We start from the raw sequence: 22,300 nt of genomic DNA on the forward strand, positions 1-22,300 counted from the left end.
ACGAATTGATCCATAAAGATTTCACACATCTACTTCCATGATCCGATTGAGTTTGGCCTTAACTTTCGATACCCCTTCTTAGCGGGTCCAGAAAGTGTAATTAAAAAAGCTTGACACATGACTTGCGACCTTGCCCCCTGTAAAGCCAGCCAGGCCGTTGATTGGTAGCTTTATGAGGCCGTGAATGAGATCAAGTCGCAAAAAAACAACGGCTCTAGTGACGTCGTAGTTTCGAAACCCTTCTTACCGTTTTGGCCAAGCAAAGATCGCCAGAGGGTTTTCCCTTTTGAGATTTGATGTGAATTTTGTTTTTTAAATTATTTACTTGGTGTTTGTCTTTTGAATTCTTTCTCCCTTTTCCCATTCTATGTCTACCGATTGAAATATGACTCGTCGTATTGGCGACTTGGTCGTAAATATTAAAAATAGTCTCACAACACTAAAAAGTATTGGCGAGTAAATTTTAAATTAATGTCACATATATCGTAAATACTAAAAACTTGTAATATTTAATTGTATACATGATATATAAACTGTGAGAACGCACTAGACGAGTTCCGACGACGATCTCAGATTGATCGGTTATTATAATCTTCTCGATGGGGAAAAAAAGCGCTATAAAATTTGGCTAAAATTGAAAGAATCTGAAAAATTGGGACGATTTTAAATCAATACCAACAGAAGCCCTAGAAATAAAAAATGGGACCTACCATAGTCCATGATTATAAAGGAATGGATGATTCCACTAATTTGTTATGCAAGTCAGTTTAAGCCTACAAAACATGAAAGAAAATAATAATATAAAACTTGCATCAAGAAGTTTCAAAAACCAAGGTATCAAATTTATAGATAGAAGTAGAACTACAAATAGAGATGAAGAAAATACTTTTTTTAAATTTTACTCCCAATGATTATGATGCTCTCAATCGCCAGAATCTGGAGACAAAATGAGCTTCTTTTTTTTTTTTTTTTTTTTTTTTTTCTGCCTTCTAGTATTTTGACAATGAGTCAATTAACATATACATTTTCGAGCCAAAAAATTACTACCGATTATATACGGTTATGTCAAGTGCCGGGATTCGGTGCATGGGTCCCGATCGGCGCTCCGTACGAATATCTCCATTGACCACACGCACAGCATTTATCCAACTTTACACAATTCTCGAGCGTACAGAATTTACAGGACCAGAGTTTGTATTTCGTATTCGAATCTTTCGGCTTTTGCGTAGAACAAACCTCGCATATCAGAGCCAATGGCTGCAAAACCCAAAATATATCCAAAGAAAACGAACAAAATCGATAAACACACCTAACTTAGTATAGTAATATGTTTTTAAACCTCGATACAATTTTGTTTTATACACAGCAATAGACTTCCCATTCAGAGAGGTCTGTGTTAGGATTTATAAGAACTAAATAAGGAGCTGTACTTGTACATAGAATGTTTTAAGGTTGTAAGAAGAAAAAAACAGGCTGATTCTATTAGAATTGTTTGGAGAGGAAAAAATTCCTTTTCGGGTTAGAGTAAAGTTAAGTTCTTAAAAGTCTCTCTCTCCCTCATACAAGAATTCCTTCATTTTATCTATTTACAATTCCAACATAACTTTCTTCTCGGACCATAATCTGACCCATTTGTATAGATTAATATAACTTACAAGTTCCAACTATTCAAAATTCAACCCCTAACTATCAACTAACTATAATAATCCCCAAAATACCTAAGATTTTGCCAACTTTACGAAGAAAGAATTCGAATTAAAAATCGCACCTGATTCAACAAAGTGCACGCTCCACACTCCCACGCGTCCGAATCACCACAACGAGACGGGTCAACGGGCGGCGAATTGTCAGATGTAAAATCCACGAACTCCTTCGATCCTCCCGGGCGATACTCGCCGCCGTCAGATCCGCGGCTTCTCTTCCGATTCGGCGCCTCCGCGGGACCTGAATCGGAGGTACCTTCTCCGGCGGCCTCGGAGCCGCACCAGATCTCGTCCTGAAGCCTTCTCTCGGCGGCCATCGCGGCGGCTTGTATTGGGCTGAGAGCAGACATGATGGACTTGTCGCCACCTAAGCGGTTGGGCCCCGAAGGAAGGCGGGCCCGCTTCTCGGCGGCCGAGAGAGCGGCGGCGCGGAGACAAGGCAAAGGAGGTTTCCGCGAGAATCCGCCGAGTCTCTTCCCCGGAAGGTCAAACCCTTCCCCGGCGCCCGAGATTCCCTTAGACATTAGTTCTTCACACTCCTGCGTAAGATTTATATATTGATACGCCCCGAAATATCTGATTGTATTGATGGGAATATGAATGAAAGGAATTCGAGAGATCCGTGCTCTCTAAATTGGAAAACTATTCCTTATGAAAGACTAAAGACTATTCAGATTCTTGTTTTTATGTCATGTCCATCTTAACCAGCCTTATTTATAGGCGCTACCATACTTTCTAATTAAAAAAATTTAGCGATCCAAGACGAGAATCCAAATGTCGGCTCGGTAGGATAAGACTTCAAAGGGACAGTTTGAGAGAGAACTAGGGACATGGTAAATGACTAATTCATATTCCCTTACAAAGCATTTTAATTCTGTATCTAATTAAGTGTTTAGCAAGCACTAAGAATCACAGATATTCTAGCAAATACCTTGTTTGCTAGGGTGTATCATATGCTCATCCCACATCTTCTAAAGACAATACAGATTAAACACAACCAAAGACATGGCAACATTTTAAGTGAAAAAAAAGGTACAACAATCATCAATGCATTAGATGAGCCATTTAGACTTTTAGGACAGAAAACAAATACTATGCCATGTAACAGCATTGCAAGCGAAAAATGGTCGCGATAAAATTAAATAAATAAATGAATAACGGACCTTTCTAAGTTCATCCCAAAGCTTATAGAATGTGGCGTTATGAGGGCCGTGAGCGTTGTGGCAAAGCTCGTGAAGCATCGTATCGAGAACTTGCTCATAAGGAATGAAATCCCAATCTCTATTCGCTCTCCGAAGCCTCAGCTTCACTTGAATTCCTTTACACACATTCACTCCCAAAAGAGACGGATTTTTCGGGCTGTCAAATCAAATTTTTTTCAAAAAAATGGCAAGGAAAAAAATAAATCAAAAACTTGATCTCTAAAATGAAAGTATCATAAAGCATTAAATCATTACTTGAATCTCTAATTAGCAAAACCCACACATCGTTTCCTATTATTTCAAAGCAAACATTAGCAAACATTATATATATATATATATATATCTATATATATATATATATCTATATCTATATATATATATATATATATATATATATATATATATATATATATATAGATATGTATAAAGCTTGATTGGAAACAATACCAGAACTCGGATAAGAGCTTAACGCGCCAATTGTGCTTACGCATAATGGGTTGAACTTGCTTAGCGATTCTCTCGAGCATTTTCATGGCTTCTTCTTGCCCTGGTTTTTTTAGGGCTTTCATTTCCCATACCTTGTTCGTGTCTCCCGAATTCATCGCTTCCAAATTTAACCAAAAAACAAATAAAGGGTAAAATAGAAAGTATCCTTAAATTTAGCGATTCAAGATGAGAATCCAAATGTCGGCTCAGTAGGATAAGACTTCAAAGGGACAGTTTGAGAGAGAACTAGAGACACGGTAAATGACTAATTCATACTCCCTTACAAAGAATTTTAATTCTGTATCTAATTAAGGATTGTAAATATATTATACTTGGACTTTAAGGATTGTAAATACCAATTTTATTTTGGTTTAAAAACTAATATAATTGCTGAGATGCCCCATCAAATTTAATTTTTACATAGGAAGAATTCATTTTCCTGTGTTAACAGAAAGACCAGTAAAATATAAGCACTATAATATCACGTTGGTTGTTAGTCGATACATTGGGTGTGTTTGGCTGTTTTTGTTTTTACAAAAAAACTAAACCAATTTTCAGTGTTTGGTGAAACAGGTTGTAGCAAAAATTTCAAAAACGATTTCTACATCGGCAAAGATCAGGCGTTGAGTGAAATGACAAAGATCTGAGATTTACAGGGAAAACAAAATAATAATAAAAAAATTCATACATCGGCAAACATATCCAAGACAACCTATGTCCTCTTCCGATACTCCGACGCCGATCTCAAGGTCGAAACAAAAATAATCACCTCAAAACCCCGAACCAGAAACCTTAGATCTCAAAACGCCCAAACAAAAAAATCAGCTCAAAATAACTTGAGCTTACCTCAGATCGCGAGCTCTGACCGCCGATTCATACATTGGCAAACATATCCAAGACAACCCATGTCCTCTTCCGATACTCCAACGCCGATCTCAAGGTCGAAACAAAAACAATCAGCTCAAAACCCCAAACCAGAAACCCTATATCTCAAAACCCCCCAAACAAAAAAATCAGCTCAACTGATTTGAAGAAATAACTTGAGCTTACCTCGATCGCGAGCTCTAACCGCTGATTTCGTTTCCCCGGCGTTGTGTGCCTCACGCTCGCTCGCTCGCTCTCTCTCTCTTTGACACGCTCGGTTTCCGCCGACTATCGCTCGTTTTGACTTGATCTGTAACTAAGCTGTGAGATTCAGAAAACGAATATCGAGTCAATTCACAAAATTCAACTCCCGACTCAAAACTTAGAATCCGAAATCGAACCACTAACACAATTCTCAACTTGTCACAAAATTTCCGAACATGTCATGAAATCCTTAAACTTATCAACAAATAGCATAACTTGTTAATAAAATTCTTGAACTTATCAATAAATCACATAAACTTGTCATCAAATCCAAATCCTCAAATCAACCAACCAAAACCGAGCCCACATATCACATCTCAATCACATTTCACTAATTTCAAATTGAAATTCTCAAATCAACCAATTAAACAAATCACCCACTCAAATCCATTTTCAAATTAATTCCAAATCCAAATCACAACTTCAAAATCGAACCCGGAAACGGAATAATCAAATCTCATATCACACCTCATCAATCTCAATCAACCAATGAACCCAAAACAAGCAAATACTCAGCAAAATCACAAAAGAATTCCCGAGGCTCAGAATCAAATTACGTTCATACTCGTTTAAAACCAATAACGATCACTAGTTCAAGCTACACGGCCACACAACACACACGGCCAAAATCCAATTCCAAACCAAACAATTTCAACATCCAAGTTTCACATAATCAGCTTACATATCCTATCCAACACCAAGAAAAACTCTCGGCTAAAAACACCCAATCAAACCAACTCACGGCCAAGTAATACACGGCCACCATTTCCAAACCAACTCACCGAAAACCCAAAACTCATCATAGCCTCAATCAATACAAAAGTTCATGCCTAAAACCACAATCCACTGAACGAGACTAACAGCAGAAATTACAATTTTCCATCTTCAATACACACGGCCAAACACTAATTCATCACCCAAAATTCGTCCAAACCACAACCAAAACAAGAACTCAGTCCAAAATCAAAACCGCTCCTAAGCAATCAACAACAATTCAAGCACAAATCACATCACAGAGGATCACCCACGCTCAAAACTTAAAAAGCCCCAAATCAGTTTCATGAAACCCTAATTTCCTTGAATTTGATTCTGGGTGAAAGAGTTTCACCTTGTTTTGGTTGGGTTTGAACTCTCCAACGCTCTCCTACTCGTTCTCCGGCGTCTCTTCGCGGGCGGCGTGCTCGGCGGTCGCGCGCGATGGCGCTCGGTCTCGGCTGTGCTGATGGCCGCGCGCAAGAGAAGACGACGATGGTGAGGTGATGATTTTGGGTGGCCGGCCGGGAAGAGAGCTCACTTCAAACCGACCCTCACTTCAAAAATTCTTATAAATGGGTCCTGAATTTTATTACAATCATACCCGTCATGACATAATTATTTAATTTAATCCGTGTCCGATCGGATTTTTAATCAAATAATTAAGCCGATAATTTTTTCATTCATTCTCGATTAATTTAAATGTATTTAAGGTTTCTCGGAAATAATTCTCGTCCTAGAGAATTTATTTTTTTAAATTAAATTCCGGAATATTTCATCGAAAAATAATTTATTATTCGAGACGAACTCGATAGATCCTTTATTTATTCCGAGATTTTTCATTACCTTTAAATAATTTAAATTAACTCGATAAACTTATACGTCCATAATTCATTCAAGACTTACTTCTAATACACGGAAGCTCATTATTAAACGTGAATTTACAACCAGCGAGATTCAAAAGTTATCCTTTACAAATACCTTCTCAGACCTAGTTTTTTTATGTGTTTCTTGAGGGTATTTTTGTCTAAATTAAGGACAGATAGGGACTGAGACTCGATCTAGAGAGACTGAGACTCGTCAGCCAAGCGTTCTCCAATCCAGCGCCGTCGCCGGAGTGTTTGTCGTGGCGAGTTTCGAAGAAGAAAGAGGGATTGGAGGTTGCTTCAGGCTTAGAGAGGCTCCGTCGGAATTTGTCTCAACTAAGGTAAAAATTCCCTTAGTTTCTTCTGTGAAACTCAGAGGAAACAATTTGGGATTTTTTTTAGATTTTTGTTTTTGAATGTTCGAATTCAAGTTCGATTAGGATTAAAAATTGCTTGATTATTGTTGCAGTGTTGATTAATGAATATTTCTACTGAATTTCGCGTTGGTTCGAATTTCATCGTTTTGAATTGGGGATTTCTACTCAATATTTTTTTTAGCGTTCTTTGTTATATTTAGAAGCGGAAAATAATAAAATTAACATGTTATAATGAAAAGGAAGGAATTGTACGTCATTTCATTTCCAAAAAGAACTTAATTATAATCACCTATAACTGATGAGTGGAATCATCCATTCCTTTATAATCATGGACTATGGAAGGTCCCATTTTTTATTTTTAGGGTTTTTGTTGGTATTGATTTGAAATCGTCCCCATTTTTCAGATTCTTTCAAGGGAAAATAACACATTTATACCCTGTGTTTTAGTGAAATGTCGAGTTTAACCCTCGGTTTTCAAAAATGTCGAGTTCATACCCTCTGTTTAACTAAAATGACGAAATTATACCATGAAATGAATAACAGCGTCATAAATCTCCCTTTCATTGATATTAACTCTTATATAAGAAAAATCAAATCAAATCTAAATCAGTACTCTAACTTCCAAATTCTCAATTTTGAAATAAAAATAGCCTTAAATTGAAATTAAATAATAAAACTCATACCTCTTAAGAAATGACTTCATTCCGTGTTTGAATTGTAACTCTAAATCCTGGATTCTCTGTTCGAATATGCGATTTTGATGACTATCAACTATCGATGTTTACCCATTTGCCTCTTTCTGTGTTCTTTACGATTAAGAGATTGTTGTTTATTTTTTAGTTTTTAAATAAATTACATATATGACGCGAATGAATAAAGATAATTAGTGTTTATATATAAATATTATAGTCAACGTCAATGAAAAGTCAATAAAAAGAATATTCGTGACACTGTTGTGTATTTCAGGTTATAATTTTGTCATTTTAGTTAAACAGATGGTATAATTTCGTCATTTTAGTAAAACAGAGGGTATGAACTCGACATTTTTGAAAACCGAGGGTTAAACTCGACATTTCACTAAAACACAGGGTATAAATGTGTTATTTTCCCTTCTTTCAATTTTAGCCAAATTTTGTAGCGTTTTTTTTCCCCATTGAGAAGATTATAATAACTGATCAATATGAGATCGTCGTCGGAACTCGTCTCGTCCGTTCTCACGGTTTATATATCATGTATAAAATTAAATATTACAAGTTTTTAGTGTTTACGATATATGTGCCATTAATTTAAAATTTTACCCGTCAATACTTTTAGCGTTGTAAGACTATTTTTGATATTTACGACCAAGTCGCCAACACGACGCGGTAGACATAGAATGAGAAAAGGGAGATAAAGAATTCAAAAGACAAACACCAAGTAAAGAATTTAAAAAAAAAACACCTCAAATCTCAAAAGGGAAAACCCTCTGGCGATCTTTGCTTGGCCGAAACGGTAAGAAGGATTTAGAAACTGATGTCACTAGAGCTGTTGTTTTTCTGCGACTTGATCTCATTCACGGCCTCATAAAGCTGCCAATCAACTGCCGAGTTTCAAGAGAAAGACCTCCTCATTGGCTGAAAACTAATACCTTCTCAGACCGAGTTTTTTTTTTTTTTTTTTTTTTTTTGTGTTTCTTGAGGGTATATTTGTCTAAATCGAGGACGAATAGGGACTGAGACTCGTCAGCCAAGCGTTCTCCAATCCAGCGCCGTCGCCGGAGTGTTTGTCGTGGCAAGTTTCGAAGAAGAAAGAGGGATTGGAAGTTGCTTCAGGCATAGCGAGGCTTCGTCGGAATTCTCGTCGGAATTTATCTCAACTAAGGTAAAAATTCCCTTAGTTTTCTTCCGTGAAACTTAGAGGAAACAATTTGGGATTTTTTTTTTAGATTTTTATTTTTGAATGTTCGAATTCAAGTTCGATTAGGATTAAAAATCGCTTGATTATTGTTGCATTGTTGATTAATGAATATTTCTACTGAATTTCGTGTTGGTTCGAATTTCATCGTTTTGAATTGGGGATTTTCTCCTGGATCGGATCTGCCATCATAAGGCGAGATGCTCGGTATTTTAAAGCCATGATGTGGGAGATGTTCTAACACCTTTGAGGTAAATGAGGAAGCAAAATATTCACCCTTAAATTCCGTCCTAACGCAACTTCCTCTATTCGACGTTCAAGCCTTTGGAAATTGGTCTGGTCGGTATTCTTTGATTCCTCAGTGTTCGATCCTAATCGTGACGTCCGAGTGTTTTTCGATCTGGCATTTTTTGGCTGTGGGTCTTCGTCAGATGGTTGGAACCTATCTTCGAAGTGCCGAATTGGTAAATCGAAACTGCCAGTGTTTTCACTGTGCCTTTCCTTTTCATACCTATCTCTTGCATGTTTTTTGGTCTTCTTATACCAGACGAATCCTAATACAAGAAGTTCTAAAAAAAGGTTCAGAGTTTGTTTAAAAAAATGCAGTGTCTGTACTTCGTCCTCTTCTCCTCTTTTTATATCTTCCATCTGAAGGTAGGTTGATCAGACTCACGTTCTATGTCAGTTATTGTGTAATTGCGCAAAATAACTTCCCTTCTGTTATTTTGCAATTTCTTTTGGGCTTACGTGGCCAAGTAAGCGTTATCTTGACGTCTATAATTGTGCCAAGAGCTTTTATTAGACTTAATCACCATTGAAACTTAACTTATGCTTCTTTTAGTTTCTCTGTTATATTTTCAGATGCCTTTGGTCGGTACTTTTTTTGGCTTATTCGGTGTTATAAATATTCCGATTATAACAAGTAGTCTCTTATTGGACTGGTCATTTAAATTATTTTTTTTATTTATTTTAGATCGACGCATGACCATGAAGCAGAATTTTGTAATTTTTGAGGATTAAGACGAACATAGGTAAATATAAAGCCATATATATGGGGAAAAAAAAGTGTTTTTTGATCATCACATCCTAGAAATTTTTTTGGGTATAATGAATTCGGATCAGATTATATTTTCATTTCACATCAACTCCTATGGTAGGCTTTTTTTCAGAGTTTTTTTTTAATATAAATGCAATTTAAAAAAAATATTATTCGCAAGTAATTTAATTTATAATTTCATTCCCTTAAACACTGATTATTTCAATTCTTGAGCATTTGTTTCTAAACTTTGTTGATGTCGATTTCAACAATCTCAAATTATAATATAGTTTATATATTTGATTTAGTATAAATATGGGTTTCAGAAGACGTCGTATAGGAAGCAAAGGAAATTCAAAACAAAAAGGCCGAAATATATAAATGCTCGAAGCTTTTATTAATAATTGAATAAATTACAGACTAGAAGATGACAAAATGCCGAGCTTAATAAGGCCGAACTCGAAGTAATAAAGAAAATGAGAGATCGAAAGTAAGGTATATCTTGTGTGTGTGAAATTTTTCATATCCGCTTCTATTTATAATCGAGGTTGGCCTGTGGAAGCGGACACGTGTTCGTCAGTTCGGCTTCGTCGCATCGCTAGTCGAAGCTATCCAAGATCCGGTCTTCGCGGCGAGGTCTTCTAACTGATCGAGACCGCTTCTTCGGGCTGAGTCAACGCGGGCGACTCTTCCTGTGGCGAACCAGGCTCTTTACTGGGCCTGGGCCGAGCTTCATGAGTCGAGCTGGATCCAGACATGTACCTGAGGGCCGGACTGGGTCTGTTGTTGGGCTTTGGTCGACCCTAAGCCCAACTTAAATGGTTTTGTTATTTTTATTTTTAGAAAATTAATTTTGGACCCCCACAAGTGCCTGATCATAGTAATGTTGAACATCAAGTTCTTTTCGGGAATTTCTTTTTACTAATCTTCCTGCGAGAAAATGGCGACGATGGAGGAGTCAGAGCTTCTTCGATGGCGATTTTTGGGTCGAATTCATGGACTAGCTTCTCTGAGCTCTCCGAGTTTCTTCGGACGCAAAAAGCCGTTGATCTTCGGTTAAACGACATCGTATTAAACCATTGCCATTCTTGCATCGGTCAAAGGGTCTTCGCGGTACCATAAAATTCGTCGTGAAAGTTTAATATTATTATTATTATTATTCTTATTTTGCTATTTATTTTTATTTTAATAGTAGATGGAGGTTGACTTATTTTTATTTATTATTCTGATAATTATTGACTAGTACGTGGGGGTTATTTTTATGGCCCTTGGATTACTCCACAAAACAACATGATTTGGTAAGAAGGATTTTTAACGAGTTCTTTCTTCTCTTTAAAAAAAAAAAAAAACACATTAGTATTATTAACGGTATGATAATTGACAAATTACTACCCGATTATTTTAACAATAATTCTATTGAAGAAAAATTTATTAGCCCATTGAAAATAATTCACAAGCAAAATCGTGATTATATATTATGACTTATGGTGAACTAGCCGATTGTCGTACGAGAAGGCGATTGCTTGAATAGAAAGAAATAAAATACAAAATTATATATGAAAAAAATTCATGCAGAATATTCATACAAATATATCATAATATATTGTCTTTTAATATAACTCTATTTGATACGGTTTTGACAATTTCTGAGCTTTAATACACGTGGAAAGCACGTGTTAAATTCTCTAGTATATATATGCGCGCTCAATTTTATAAATTGGACGTGCTTCGAATATGAATTGATTGGCTTCATCTTATTTTCTTGCTCAATTTTTTTGATTTGTGGTGCAACTCCGAGGATAGATTTTACGCTTTATGATATATATATATATATATATATATATCCAACATAACATCTAATTCGAAGTGAACATATAATCGACAAGGAAAAAAAATGATTTTGAAGTTAAGATTTAATTTGAGGTGTAACCTTTCTCACCATGTCACTCTTTACATATTTCTTATCTGTCAATATTTTATTTACAAACTTAGTATAGGTAGTGTACGTTATTTTCATCCAAAACTTGAAAAATACTATCTTCTTATTTTTGTTTTGTTTTTCATAGTGGAAAATTAATTTTTTTGTTTTTGTTTGTTTGTTTGTTTGTTTGTTTGTTTGTGCGTGCGTGCGTGCGTGCGTCTGTCTTCGTGCGTGCGTGCGTGCGTCTGTCTTCGTGCGTGCGTGCACGCGTCACGCGTGCGTGCGTGCGTGCGTGAATCACGGATCGGGCGTCAGGCAATCGGAGCAGAATCTCTGTCAATACTTCGTGGGTCTCCAAATCCATGAAATTTGCCGATGCTCTTACCATAATCTTCCAAACCTAAAATATATGCTCAGCTACATTATAATAATATACATATTTAGAGTTGGATTGGGTGAATTCGAAAAGATTAGGGCTTTCATTTCTCATCCTTATCCTCTTACCTCAAACTGGATTTGGGCAAAGCGGAGTTGTGTGGGCGGCGAAGCAGCAGAGTGATTTACAAGCGTCTTCAGGGATGGGTGTCCTTCGTGATTTACAGTGACGCTTATGTATTTATATTTTTTAGTTTTTTTTGAGTGACGAGCTCCTTTTCTATGTTTTTCGATGCTTTCCTTTTCTATTTGTGTGTTAATCTTTGAGAAATTGCCCAATTTGTCATCAATTTCATAACATTTTCCAATTTTCCACAAAAACACTAATTTATCCCAAAATGCTACCGAGATGTCAACATTGTTGACAAAAATAGATGTCAACATTGTTGACATAGATGGTGGCATTTTGGGAAAAATTAGTGTTTTGGTAGAAAGTGAGAAAATGTTATGAAATTAGTGGTGAATGGGGCAATTTCTCTTAATCTTTTGGCTTAAGCTCTCGGCCAAGCTCTTGTCTTTTTATCTTTTGAATGGAAAAAATCTACAACTTTTATAGGCTCAACGTCAAAAGGATTTTGGACCCAAAACCGTTGCACCAGGATGGCCTTTTTTAAGGCACATCTAAATCATCAAACTGTGTTAAAAATATTGTTACAAATGTTCACATTGGTTACAAGACATTTGGACGTTTCACTATAACAAATCAGTATTTAATAATTTAATATATATTAAATAAATTAATAAATAAAAACAGTTAACGCATTCATATACTTTGCCACGTTTTCAATGTACTCAACTTTGGCAATATTATAGCGATAGACTTCTCTTTTGCGCACTAGGAAGATCTCATTCCCAGTGGCGGATCCAGACTCGGAAGGCGGGGGGGGGGCCAAAACTGAATTTTGGCCGGAAAAAAAAAAAAAAAAATTTAAGCTTGAAATTTTTTTTTTGGTGGGGGGGGGGCAGGCCTCTTGGGCCTTCAACGTGGGTCCGCCACTGCTCATTCCCGTCGGTCGGATGGAGAGAGAGAGAGAGAGAGAGAGAGAGAGAGAGAGAGAGAGAGAGAGAGAGAGAGAGAGAGAGAGAGAGAGAGAGAGAGAGATTTATTGCTTTATTTTCTTCATATTTTTTTATGGTGTATAAGCTTACAAGCTTCACTTGTCCATTGAAATACTCAAAATACCGACTCCAAATTATGAGAACTCTAAGGCCATCACAACTCTTGACTTGTTCTGCAAAAGAGACACTTAACATTAAAATGATTGGTAACGAAGAAAGGTTAGGATGTTATCTCATCTCAACAAGCTTGAAGCAGAGAATTCGGAGGTGTAGGTCAAGTTGGGTACACAAAAGTTGAGACATTTAAATACTTTTCCACGTTTTCAACGTTGAATTCGCAGCCATTTGGAGCCGGAAACTTGGAAGTTCTCTCGTACTCGTCATTGACGATATTGTAGCGAAAGACTTCTTTGCCCCGTACTAGGAAGATTACGTTCTTGTCGGTCGGATGGATGGCGAGAATGAAGAACAAGCTCCAAGTCATAATACTCTTGAAAATAACCTCGTGCACCAACACCCACGAGACTGTTGAGCTCCAAAATACACAACTCAAACTGGTTACACTCATCGTCGGAGTTCACGATCATCATCACGAACATCCTGAGGCGACCACAGACAGCTCTGAGATGGAACTAGTCTTTGAAGCCGCACAGACCGACGTTGATGTCCCTGAGGCGTTCGGGGAGAGGAACAAAACGTCCCTCACCAACGCCAAACAGGTCTAGCGACGCGAGGCCGTAAACCTTCTTGAAGCCGACCAACCAATACAAAACCCCTTCGATCAAGACAACCTGGACGAGAGGATAGACGATTAAATCAGTGGTAGGTGCCCAAAGGGAAAATCAAAACTTTTTTATTTTCCATTCGCCCATCTCAGGATGGAAAATAAGTGTGCAGAAGGAGTAGTTGCCCCAATCGAAGTAAGCCAAGGTTACTATCACGACCTTGAAATCGGTAACTTTGGGTTGGTAAATCGGTACTGCTATTGAAATCATTCAGGCTTCCCGTTGGTAGTCGATATATCAGCAAAATTAGGACATCAATATCAGTATTTTTTTCATTAGTTTTTCATGACTCTTCATTTTCTATTTGGAAAACTAGCAAATATAATTCTCCTCTCATAATGCTTATTGTGTCCCTCTTTTTCTTTCTTTCTCTTTTCATTGCTTTCATTTTCTTAATATGTTTGGCATATTTTTTCTCAAGCTATTCGAAGAGGAAAAAGTTCGAGAAGCAGTTCTAAATCCAGTGTGAGCACAACGAATGCAACCTTAACTAAAACTGAAAAGGATCAGATTCTCGAGCGAGTTCGTTCCAACTCCGAAAGACTGTTCTTCAAAGTCGTTATGCAACCTTCCTTCTATAAATACATAGTAAGCTATAATTTAATTCTTTTCTTTAGGGGGAGATTAAAATAGTAGTCAAACTATCAACTTATTTAGAGAAATAGCCAACATTTATCCATAGTTCCCAAAAATGCACTTTTCTCCAAATTACGTTGTTTCATCTATCTCACATGCTTAATACAACCCTTCCTCCCCTCCCACTCCTCTGACGAGAACGATGACAAACCCTAACCATATTCCTAACCCTATCCCTAGCCCATCAGGGACTCATCATTCGTTTCACACTCGCCCGGACCCGCCCATCTCATTCTTTTTTTTCCCCTAAGTAAGCGTATAATATCTTTGTTGCTTAGTAATCTAAAAGTTTAATCGGACATGGTCTCATAGTTGTATTACACTATTACCATTAGCTTTTATTTATTATTTTAACAAAAAATTAGAAAAATAGCCAATTTAAACGTGTGATATTGCTAAATAGCCAATGTTTGGTAAATATTAAGTAAATAACCATAAATGATGACGTGGCTTTATATGGCAGTAGTTATTTACTTAATATTTACGTTTGTAAATATATAAAATTAGTTATTTACTTAATATTTACCAAACCTTGGTTATTTAATAATTCCCAACGTTTAAGTTGGCTATTTTGCTAAATTACCCTTATTTTAAATACTACAAATAACCACAAGAAATATAAACACACATGAATTTGGGCGTTTCGGCCTAACTGCCCTTCCGATCAGCCACTTTTGACCCTGGCCATAATAGAACTTTCCGACCAATAAGACCAACACTATACAACATAAAAAATAACGCCGTGGAGATCCGCAAAAAATTGAATTGTTGTATACAAATTTAACAGTCTAAAATTTATATAAAAAGTAAAATAAAATACGAATTTGTTTGGTACACTGCTAGGAAATCTTTCATTCAGATTGTACTATCACTTTCGGTCATTTTATAATACCCGACCAAAACAAGTTTCAATCCCTTCCGGAACAAAAGTTTCGGTGGGTCTTTTTTCGGAATTCGAAATTCCGGCCCCACCCGACTACGATGCCCATGGTTCGAATAGATACAAGTCCAATTCTTAACTTGTATAGAAGTTAACGATGCGTGTCGTTCCGCGATCAAAAATAAATTCCTTAATTGAATACCAAGTATAGCAGCAGATAAGGGTCGAACCTACAAGGACCTAGATTAATTAAATGACTAACTAATTTCAGGAAAAATAATTGTAATACGTACAAAGAATCGGGGGTTTTTTTTTTGGAAATTATAAATTTAGCAAAGAAAACCAAATGGCAAAAAGACACGGTTAAGGTTTCATTCGCTCCCGCAACAATCCTATTCAATCTTGGTTCGATAATACTCGCACAACTCGTATGAAATCAACGTCCACAGAAAATCGACACACGCGGTCAATAATCTCCGCAATCCTTTGATATTAGCTTATCATGACGTTGCGCCGATAAAGAGCACTAATTGTTAAACAACCTAATGAACACGCGCCTAGATTTAATCTAACAACAACAATGAATTCAGAAAGCGAGACGAACAGAACAATATAAATTCAACACGCGTGATTCAATTAATTCCGGTTACTCTTTTCACTATGTGCACAAGATCCTTGCGAAACCTGTACCCGTAGTCGCACCACTAATTACTAGCAATTCTAACAATTACGGATTAAAATTGCGAGTATGGCTATGAATAATTATATTCCTATCTAGATGATCAATCCAAACAGAAACACAACAATTCATGAACACTGAACAATTGGAAAATAAATAACAACTTCAACACTAGAAGTAAAAAAGCAAAGTCTACACCAAGATCTTCAATTCATGTTTTGGGATTGAAATTCCCCTTAACCGTTCAAAACCTAACTAGACATAATTAAATAAAAAACAATACAAGCAATAGAAAAAAGAAAGAAGATAGAACGAGTTTTGGAGTCGGGACGGTCTCCACGGGAAAACCGTTCGTACTCCAGTTGTCGCCGAAAGTCCTCTTCTCTCTTCGTAGTCTTTGCGGCTCTTCTTTTGCTCTGAAAATCGTAGTCTCCCCCTCCTAGGTCAAAATCCCGAAATCCCTTTTTAATTGGACTCCGAATGGGCTTTACTTGAGTCGTATTGGGCTTTTAACGGAATTGTACTACGGTACCCGTATGCTGTACCGCGGTACTGCCACTGATTCTTACTCCTGTACCTAGGTACTAGACTGCTGTACCGCGGTACAGCTACTGCTTTGCTCCTCTTCAATGCGCTGATCCGTTTGCCTCCAAAAATTGACATTTTAGCTCCGAACTCCCCCGGATTCACCTAAACACATGTAAACACTCAAATCATAAGATGTTCAATTGAAAACGTGATTTTAAGTGATTACGATGAATAACGTGGTGAAAAATGATCACAAAATAACAAGAATTATGCACTTATCAGTTTATAATCACAATTTTTATATAATAATAAATATATTCTCTCTCCTCACAAAATCCAAAAAAAAAAATGCTTAATTTCGTAATCAAGATCTTTATTTTTATAAATTTGATTGCAACGCGAATATATCAATACAACTATTTTAACACTCGTTAATACCTAATTCTAATAGAGAAATTTCATTAATTGGGCTTAATAAGCCATTAAATATCAAGATTAGACCCTAATGTTAAAAAATATCTAAATATGGACTTTTGGTCACATTTTGGACCAAAATACCCCTGATTCAAAAAACCCATATTTTTCTCTCATTTTCAAATCATTTTCATCACAATTTTTTTTCATTTTCGAATTGGTTGCGCTAGGATTAGAATTTTCGGTGGTCGAGCTCGATTAATGAAATTCTAATCCTAGCGCAACCAATTCGAAAATGAAAATAATTTTAACACCGAAAATTCTAATCCTAGCGCAACCAATTCGAAAATGAAAAGAATTGTGATGAAAATGAGAGAAAATATATGGGATTTTTGAATCAGGGGTATTTTGGTCCAAAATGTGTCCAAAAATCCATATTTAAATATTTTTTAACATTAGGGTCTAATCTTGATATTTAATGGCTTATTAAGCCCAATTAATGAAATTTATAACAATCGATGTTAATAGAAAAAAATCAACTACATTTGAATTTTAAAAGAAAAAAAAATATTAACATTTATTTAGTTTTCTAAACTTGTTTTTCTGTAGCAAAGACCCTCAAATTCGACTTTTATTAAAATTGACAAAAAAAAAATTAGTAAAACAAAATTCGAGATAAAATGTATAAAAAAATGAAAAATTAAATCATACTTGCAAGCATGTTTTGTTTCTCACTCTCTTTATCTAGGCTTCAATATATAATTTTAGGTTTTAGCTGACATTACGCTACAAATTTTCATATTCCAATAGCAAAATTCGAGTTACAAACATAGCCTAACATTTCTGATGGACAACACAGTGGCAGTATCACCGTCGCCAGAGATGTTCCTACTTTCTCGCGGGACATCAACACAAAGTACTAAAAAGAACTAGCTTATGCTGCAATGTCAGCCGAGAAAATATCCGTTGGTGCTGAGTCGCTGGCCGAGACATTTTCTCGCTGGAAATGTGATCTGAGCTTCGGTGCCCGGAGCGCTTAATGGTCGTTCTTGCTGTGACTACTACTAGTTTATGCAGGGATTTTAAAATGCTGATAATATAGTTTTCCTACAAGCCTCGTAAAGAGCTATGCCAACACTGAGTGAGAGATTAAGACATCTTACATAAGTCGGAATTTTCAGGCTTCACTTGCCCCCATTTGAAATACTCAAAATACCAACTCCTAACCATGGGAACACTAAGACCATCATCATAGCTTTTGACTTGTTCTTGAAAAAAAGACACTTAACACGATTGGTGATGAGGATACGTCAGGATTTTTGAAGCACAGAAGTCGGAGGTGTTGGCCAAGTTGGGTGCACAACAGTTAAGGCATTCAAATACTTTGACACGTTTTCGACGTTGAATTCGCAGCCATTCGGAGCCGGAAACTTCGACACTCTCTCGAACTCGTCTCTGACGATATCGTAGCGAAACACTTCTTTGCCGCGCACTAGGAAGATCACGTTCTCGTCGCCCGGATGGAAGGCGAGAACGAAGAACAAGCTCTCCGTCGAATCGTTCTCGAGAGCAGCCTTGTGCACCAACGCCCACGAGCTTTCATCGCTGCTCAGCTCCCAAATCGACAACTCAAACCGGCGACGAGAGTCATCGTCGGAATACATCACAGACATCCTGAGGCGCCCAAAGACGGCTCCGAGACGGAACTTGTCTTTGAAGCCGCACATGCGAACGCGGATGTCCCTGAGGCGTTCGGGGAGAGGAATAATACGTCCCTCACCAACGCCAAACGGGTCTAGCGATGCGAGGCCGTGAACCTTCTCGACGCCGGCCAACCAATACAAAACCCCTCCGACCACGACAATCTGGAGACGAGACAATAGAAAAGTATTCATTGGCGGGTTCTCAAAGGGAAGAGCAAATCTTTTTATTTTCCACTCGCTCGTCTCGGGATGGAAAATAAGTGTGCAGAAGGAGTATTGGCCCTCATAGAAGTAAGCCAAGGTTACTATCACGACCTTGTAACTTGGCTGATTGAATGCTATGGCGTGTCCACAAAAACCCCGAGTCCACCAGAAACGGACAGTCCCATTATGTTTTTTGGGGAGGGCAAGGCATTGCTTGGTGAGCAGATTGCAGACAAACAGTTTGTCTATTCCGCGAGACAAGAGCGCCAAGTCGCCGGAAGTGGCCAGCAAGATCGCGGGATCATCGTTCATCGGCGGGACAGAGCTGAGATCGCACGGAACAGCCTCCGACTCCGATTCCGACGGCAGAGTCAGTGGAATCCGATGGAAAGTCCCATCCTCAGTCTGGGAGACGTTGAAGAGAAGCTCGGAATGTTTGGGAGTGTTTCGGTGGAATTCAACGAAGCTGTTCTTGAAATAGTCGTCGTTGCCTTTGAGAAGAAGCAGAGAATGCCAGCGCTTGCAAACCACGCTGCTCCGAATCACGGATCGGGCGTCAGGCAGTCGGATCAGAATCTCCGTCAATACTTCGTCGCTCGTCACTTCCATGAAATTTGCCGATGCTCTTACCATAATTTTCCAAACCTTAAAAAATCTGCTCAGCTACATTACAATAATATACATATTTAGAGTTGGATTGAGTGAAATCGAAAAGATTAGGGCTTTGTTACTTATATTCTGTTCCTCTTACCTCAAACTGGATTTGTAATTTCTGTTCCTCAGAGATTAGGACGAAGCAGCAGACGGTGGGTTTTTTTTTTTTTTTTTTTTTTTTTTTTCATGTACTGACGCTTTCCTTTTCTATGTCGTAGCAAATATGTGCATATTTGTTCATTCTTAAAAATAGATGCCTTTTCTTTTTTTAATTGTCACAAGTACACCCCTTCAACTTATTTTATTCTTTCCTTACAAAAAAGAATAAATCCCATTTTTACCCCTTGGATTTTTACCCCTGGACTCGTACCTCGGTTACATTTCGCCCCATCTACTCGAGAATATTGCATTGAAAATCTCTTACTAATGGCGTTATTACACGTTGCCACTTCTGTCTAATTTTGAACGTTAAATGTCACATTTTTTGTCACGTGAGATTTAAAATATGTGCAATTATCAATATACCCTCGTTTTATTATTTTTATAATAATAAATTAAAAAAAACACTCTTCTTTCTATTCTTCTTCTCTTTCTCATTCTCCGAGGCCGCCCCCTCAATTTCTTCTTCTTTTTCTTTTCTCCTGAACCAACCCTCCCACCGAAGCATTGATAACAGAAAACAAAATCGCAGGCCATAATTGTCCCTAGAGATTTTGATAGCTTTTCCACACTTCACAACACACACACAAAAGAAACCTTCATTCACCGACCATGTGAGAACATTCATCCCAGATCTCCGCCATGGAAGACCGACACAAGCTCGCTCTGGCCGTCATTTTCTCCCTCACTCTCGCTCTCCTCCGTCTCCGACCGGTCTCCTCCGTCACGGACCCGGGCGACGTGGCGGTCCTCAGAGAGCTCGAGCGAGGCTTAGAGAACCCGGAGCTCCTGAAATGGCCATCTGGCGACGAAGACCCGTGCGGTCCGGCGAAGTGGAACCACGTGTTCTGCCGTGGCGAGAGAGTCTCGCAGATCAGGTCCAAAACTTAGGTCTCAAGGGACCGCTTCCGCAGAGCTTCAACAAGCTCTCGATGCTCGATAATCTAGGGTTTCAGAGGAACGGATTCTCCAGAGCTCTTCCGAGCTTCAAAGGCCTCTCGAATCTCCGCTGGTTGTACCTCGATTTCAACGAATTCGACTCCATTCCCGGCGACTTCTTTGACGGATTCGATGGTCTCGAGGTTCTGGCACTCGACAACAATGGCTTCAACGCGAGCTCCGGGTGGAATTTCCCGATCGCATTGGCGAATTCAGTTCAGCTCGTGAATCTCACTTGCGAAAACAGCAATCTGGTCGGCCCTTTGCCTGCCTTCTTGGGGAACATGTCGTCTCTGTAAGTCTCGACTCTCTCCGGCAATGGATTTTCCGGCGAAGTCCCCGAGAGCTTCAGAAGCCTCAGTTCTCTGAGCAAGCTTTGGCTCAACGACCAGAATTGCGGCGGCTTGACCGGCTCGATCGACGTCTTAGACGACTCGTCGGAGGCGGAGCGAAAGCACGAGAAGAGAATATCCAAGTCTCTGAGCGCCGATCTGACTCTGGACGCGCCGGTGAAGCTTCAGAGCTGCCTGAGAGTGTTCTCGGAGCAGTTCCGGCTGGGGCGGCAAGAGGATGCGCACAAGTTTCTGCAGAGAAGAAATGAAGAAGAAAGGAAAGAGAGAGAGAGAGAGAGAGAGAGAGAGAATAATATAAATATTTAATTATTTAATAACAATTTATCTGATAACAATATCTAAATATTTAAAGTATTTAGAATAATAGAAAATACTCTTATACCCTTTAAAATCTTGCCACGTCATCAAAATGTGAAACTTAACGTCCAAATACTGACGGAAGTGGGTCTTGTAACACGTGTTTGAGTTCTAAGTTGAGTTTTGCAACATTTTCGAGTTTAGGGGGCGAAATGTAACGAATGTACGAGTTCAGGGGTAAAAATGAGATTTATTTTAAAAAAATATATATATAAAAAACAGGACTAAACTAAACTGTAAAACATTGAATAAGTTAAAATTGGCAGGAAAAATAAGACGAATGGTAATATTATTAATTAAATAAATAATAAACAAAACTAATAAATATATACGTAGACATGAAATTTAGAAACAATAGTCACCACTGACTTTATTTCCGTCACCTTTTATTTCATCATTTAGAAACAGTCATAATAATTAAATTTATAATTCTTATCTGACAATTATATATAGTCGAAGAAAACAAGTAGTTTCTCGCATGCAGAAAAAAAGAAAAGCAAACAGTTTTGTAGTCTTGAGAGGAGAATCATCAACACAGAGCTCGCACAGGTTTTCTTATGCTCACACTGATCTTATCATATTTATATATTTTTTATTTTGCTCTAAGAAATCTCAATGCCGTAGGCTTTTAATCATCTCATAGAAGTGTAGAAATTTAGAGAAAAAAAATGGAGAAATATTTTTTACTTGTATATTTTATTTTATGAGAGGAGAACCCTTATTTATACAAGGAGGAAAAGAATAAATAATTACATTTGTGCATTGGAAGAATAAAGACAATATAAGAAATATACAAACATGAGAAAGAGAAAATACAACATCCAATGAGATCGTGCAACTTCCAAGAGATAGTACAACTTCCAATGAGATAGTGCAACTTTCAAGAGTTTGTGTTTTCAACACTCCCATTCAAGCTTGATGGTAGATGTTGAGAAGATCAAACTTGCTACTAGGGCCGGCCTATGTGATAAGCCAATTAAGCATAGGCTTAAGGCCCAAAAAAATTAAGAAAAAATAAGGCTTACAAATTTTGTATTTAATAAGCATAATTTTTATCTGATAAAACTCACATGGTTGAATATTCAACAAACACACAAAATTGACATTTTAAAATAATGAAATAAAAGCCAATTAAATATCTTAAACGCTG

General features: G+C 37.6%; 2 protein-coding genes across 5 annotated transcripts; both read right to left on the reverse strand.

Annotated features, from left to right (window-relative positions):
- Positions 1–379: 379 nt before the first annotated feature.
- On the reverse strand, positions 380–5,843 carry LOC149394777 (DNA-dependent metalloprotease WSS1-like). Of its 2 annotated transcripts, XM_089615941.1 has the most exons (7): positions 5,628–5,843; positions 4,442–4,576; positions 4,238–4,325; positions 3,353–3,509; positions 2,867–3,062; positions 1,769–2,242; positions 384–1,257 (listed from the first exon to the last, which is right to left on the reverse strand). In XM_089615941.1, exons 4-7 carry the CDS (start codon positions 3,505–3,507, stop codon positions 1,066–1,068), a joined length of 1,017 nt encoding a protein of 338 aa, XP_089472067.1. In that variant the 5' UTR covers positions 3,508–3,509; positions 4,238–4,325; positions 4,442–4,576; positions 5,628–5,843; the 3' UTR covers positions 384–1,065. The 2 variants fall into 2 exon arrangements, with proteins under 2 accessions (XP_089472068.1, XP_089472067.1); XM_089615942.1 differs by lacking the exon at positions 3,353–3,509 and having other exon boundaries at positions 380–1,257.
- Positions 5,844–16,201: 10,358 nt separating this feature from the next.
- LOC149394778 (uncharacterized) lies at positions 16,202–19,580 on the reverse strand. 3 transcript variants are annotated; one of them, XR_016296933.1, is made up of 3 exons: positions 19,440–19,580; positions 17,945–19,351; positions 16,202–16,529 (listed from the first exon to the last, which is right to left on the reverse strand). XR_016296933.1 is itself a non-coding variant. In XM_089614031.1 (3 exons), the coding sequence occupies exons 2-3, from the start codon at positions 19,319–19,321 to the stop codon at positions 18,092–18,094; spliced, it is 1,077 nt and encodes a 358-aa protein (XP_089470157.1). In that variant the 5' UTR covers positions 19,322–19,351; positions 19,440–19,580; the 3' UTR covers positions 17,520–18,091. The 3 variants fall into 3 exon arrangements, 2 of the variants coding, with proteins under 2 accessions (XP_089470157.1, XP_089470155.1); XM_089614031.1 differs by lacking the exon at positions 16,202–16,529 and having other exon boundaries at positions 17,520–18,646; positions 18,800–19,351; XM_089614029.1 differs by lacking the exon at positions 16,202–16,529 and having other exon boundaries at positions 17,520–19,351.
- Between the last annotated feature and the right edge of the window lie 2,720 nt (positions 19,581–22,300).

The sequence above is a fragment of the Urtica dioica genome, chromosome 5, assembly GCF_054948205.1.
Source record: "Urtica dioica subsp. dioica isolate 48M chromosome 5, U.dioica_male_clone48M_v1_H2, whole genome shotgun sequence".
NCBI lineage: Eukaryota > Viridiplantae > Streptophyta > Magnoliopsida > Rosales > Urticaceae > Urtica > Urtica dioica.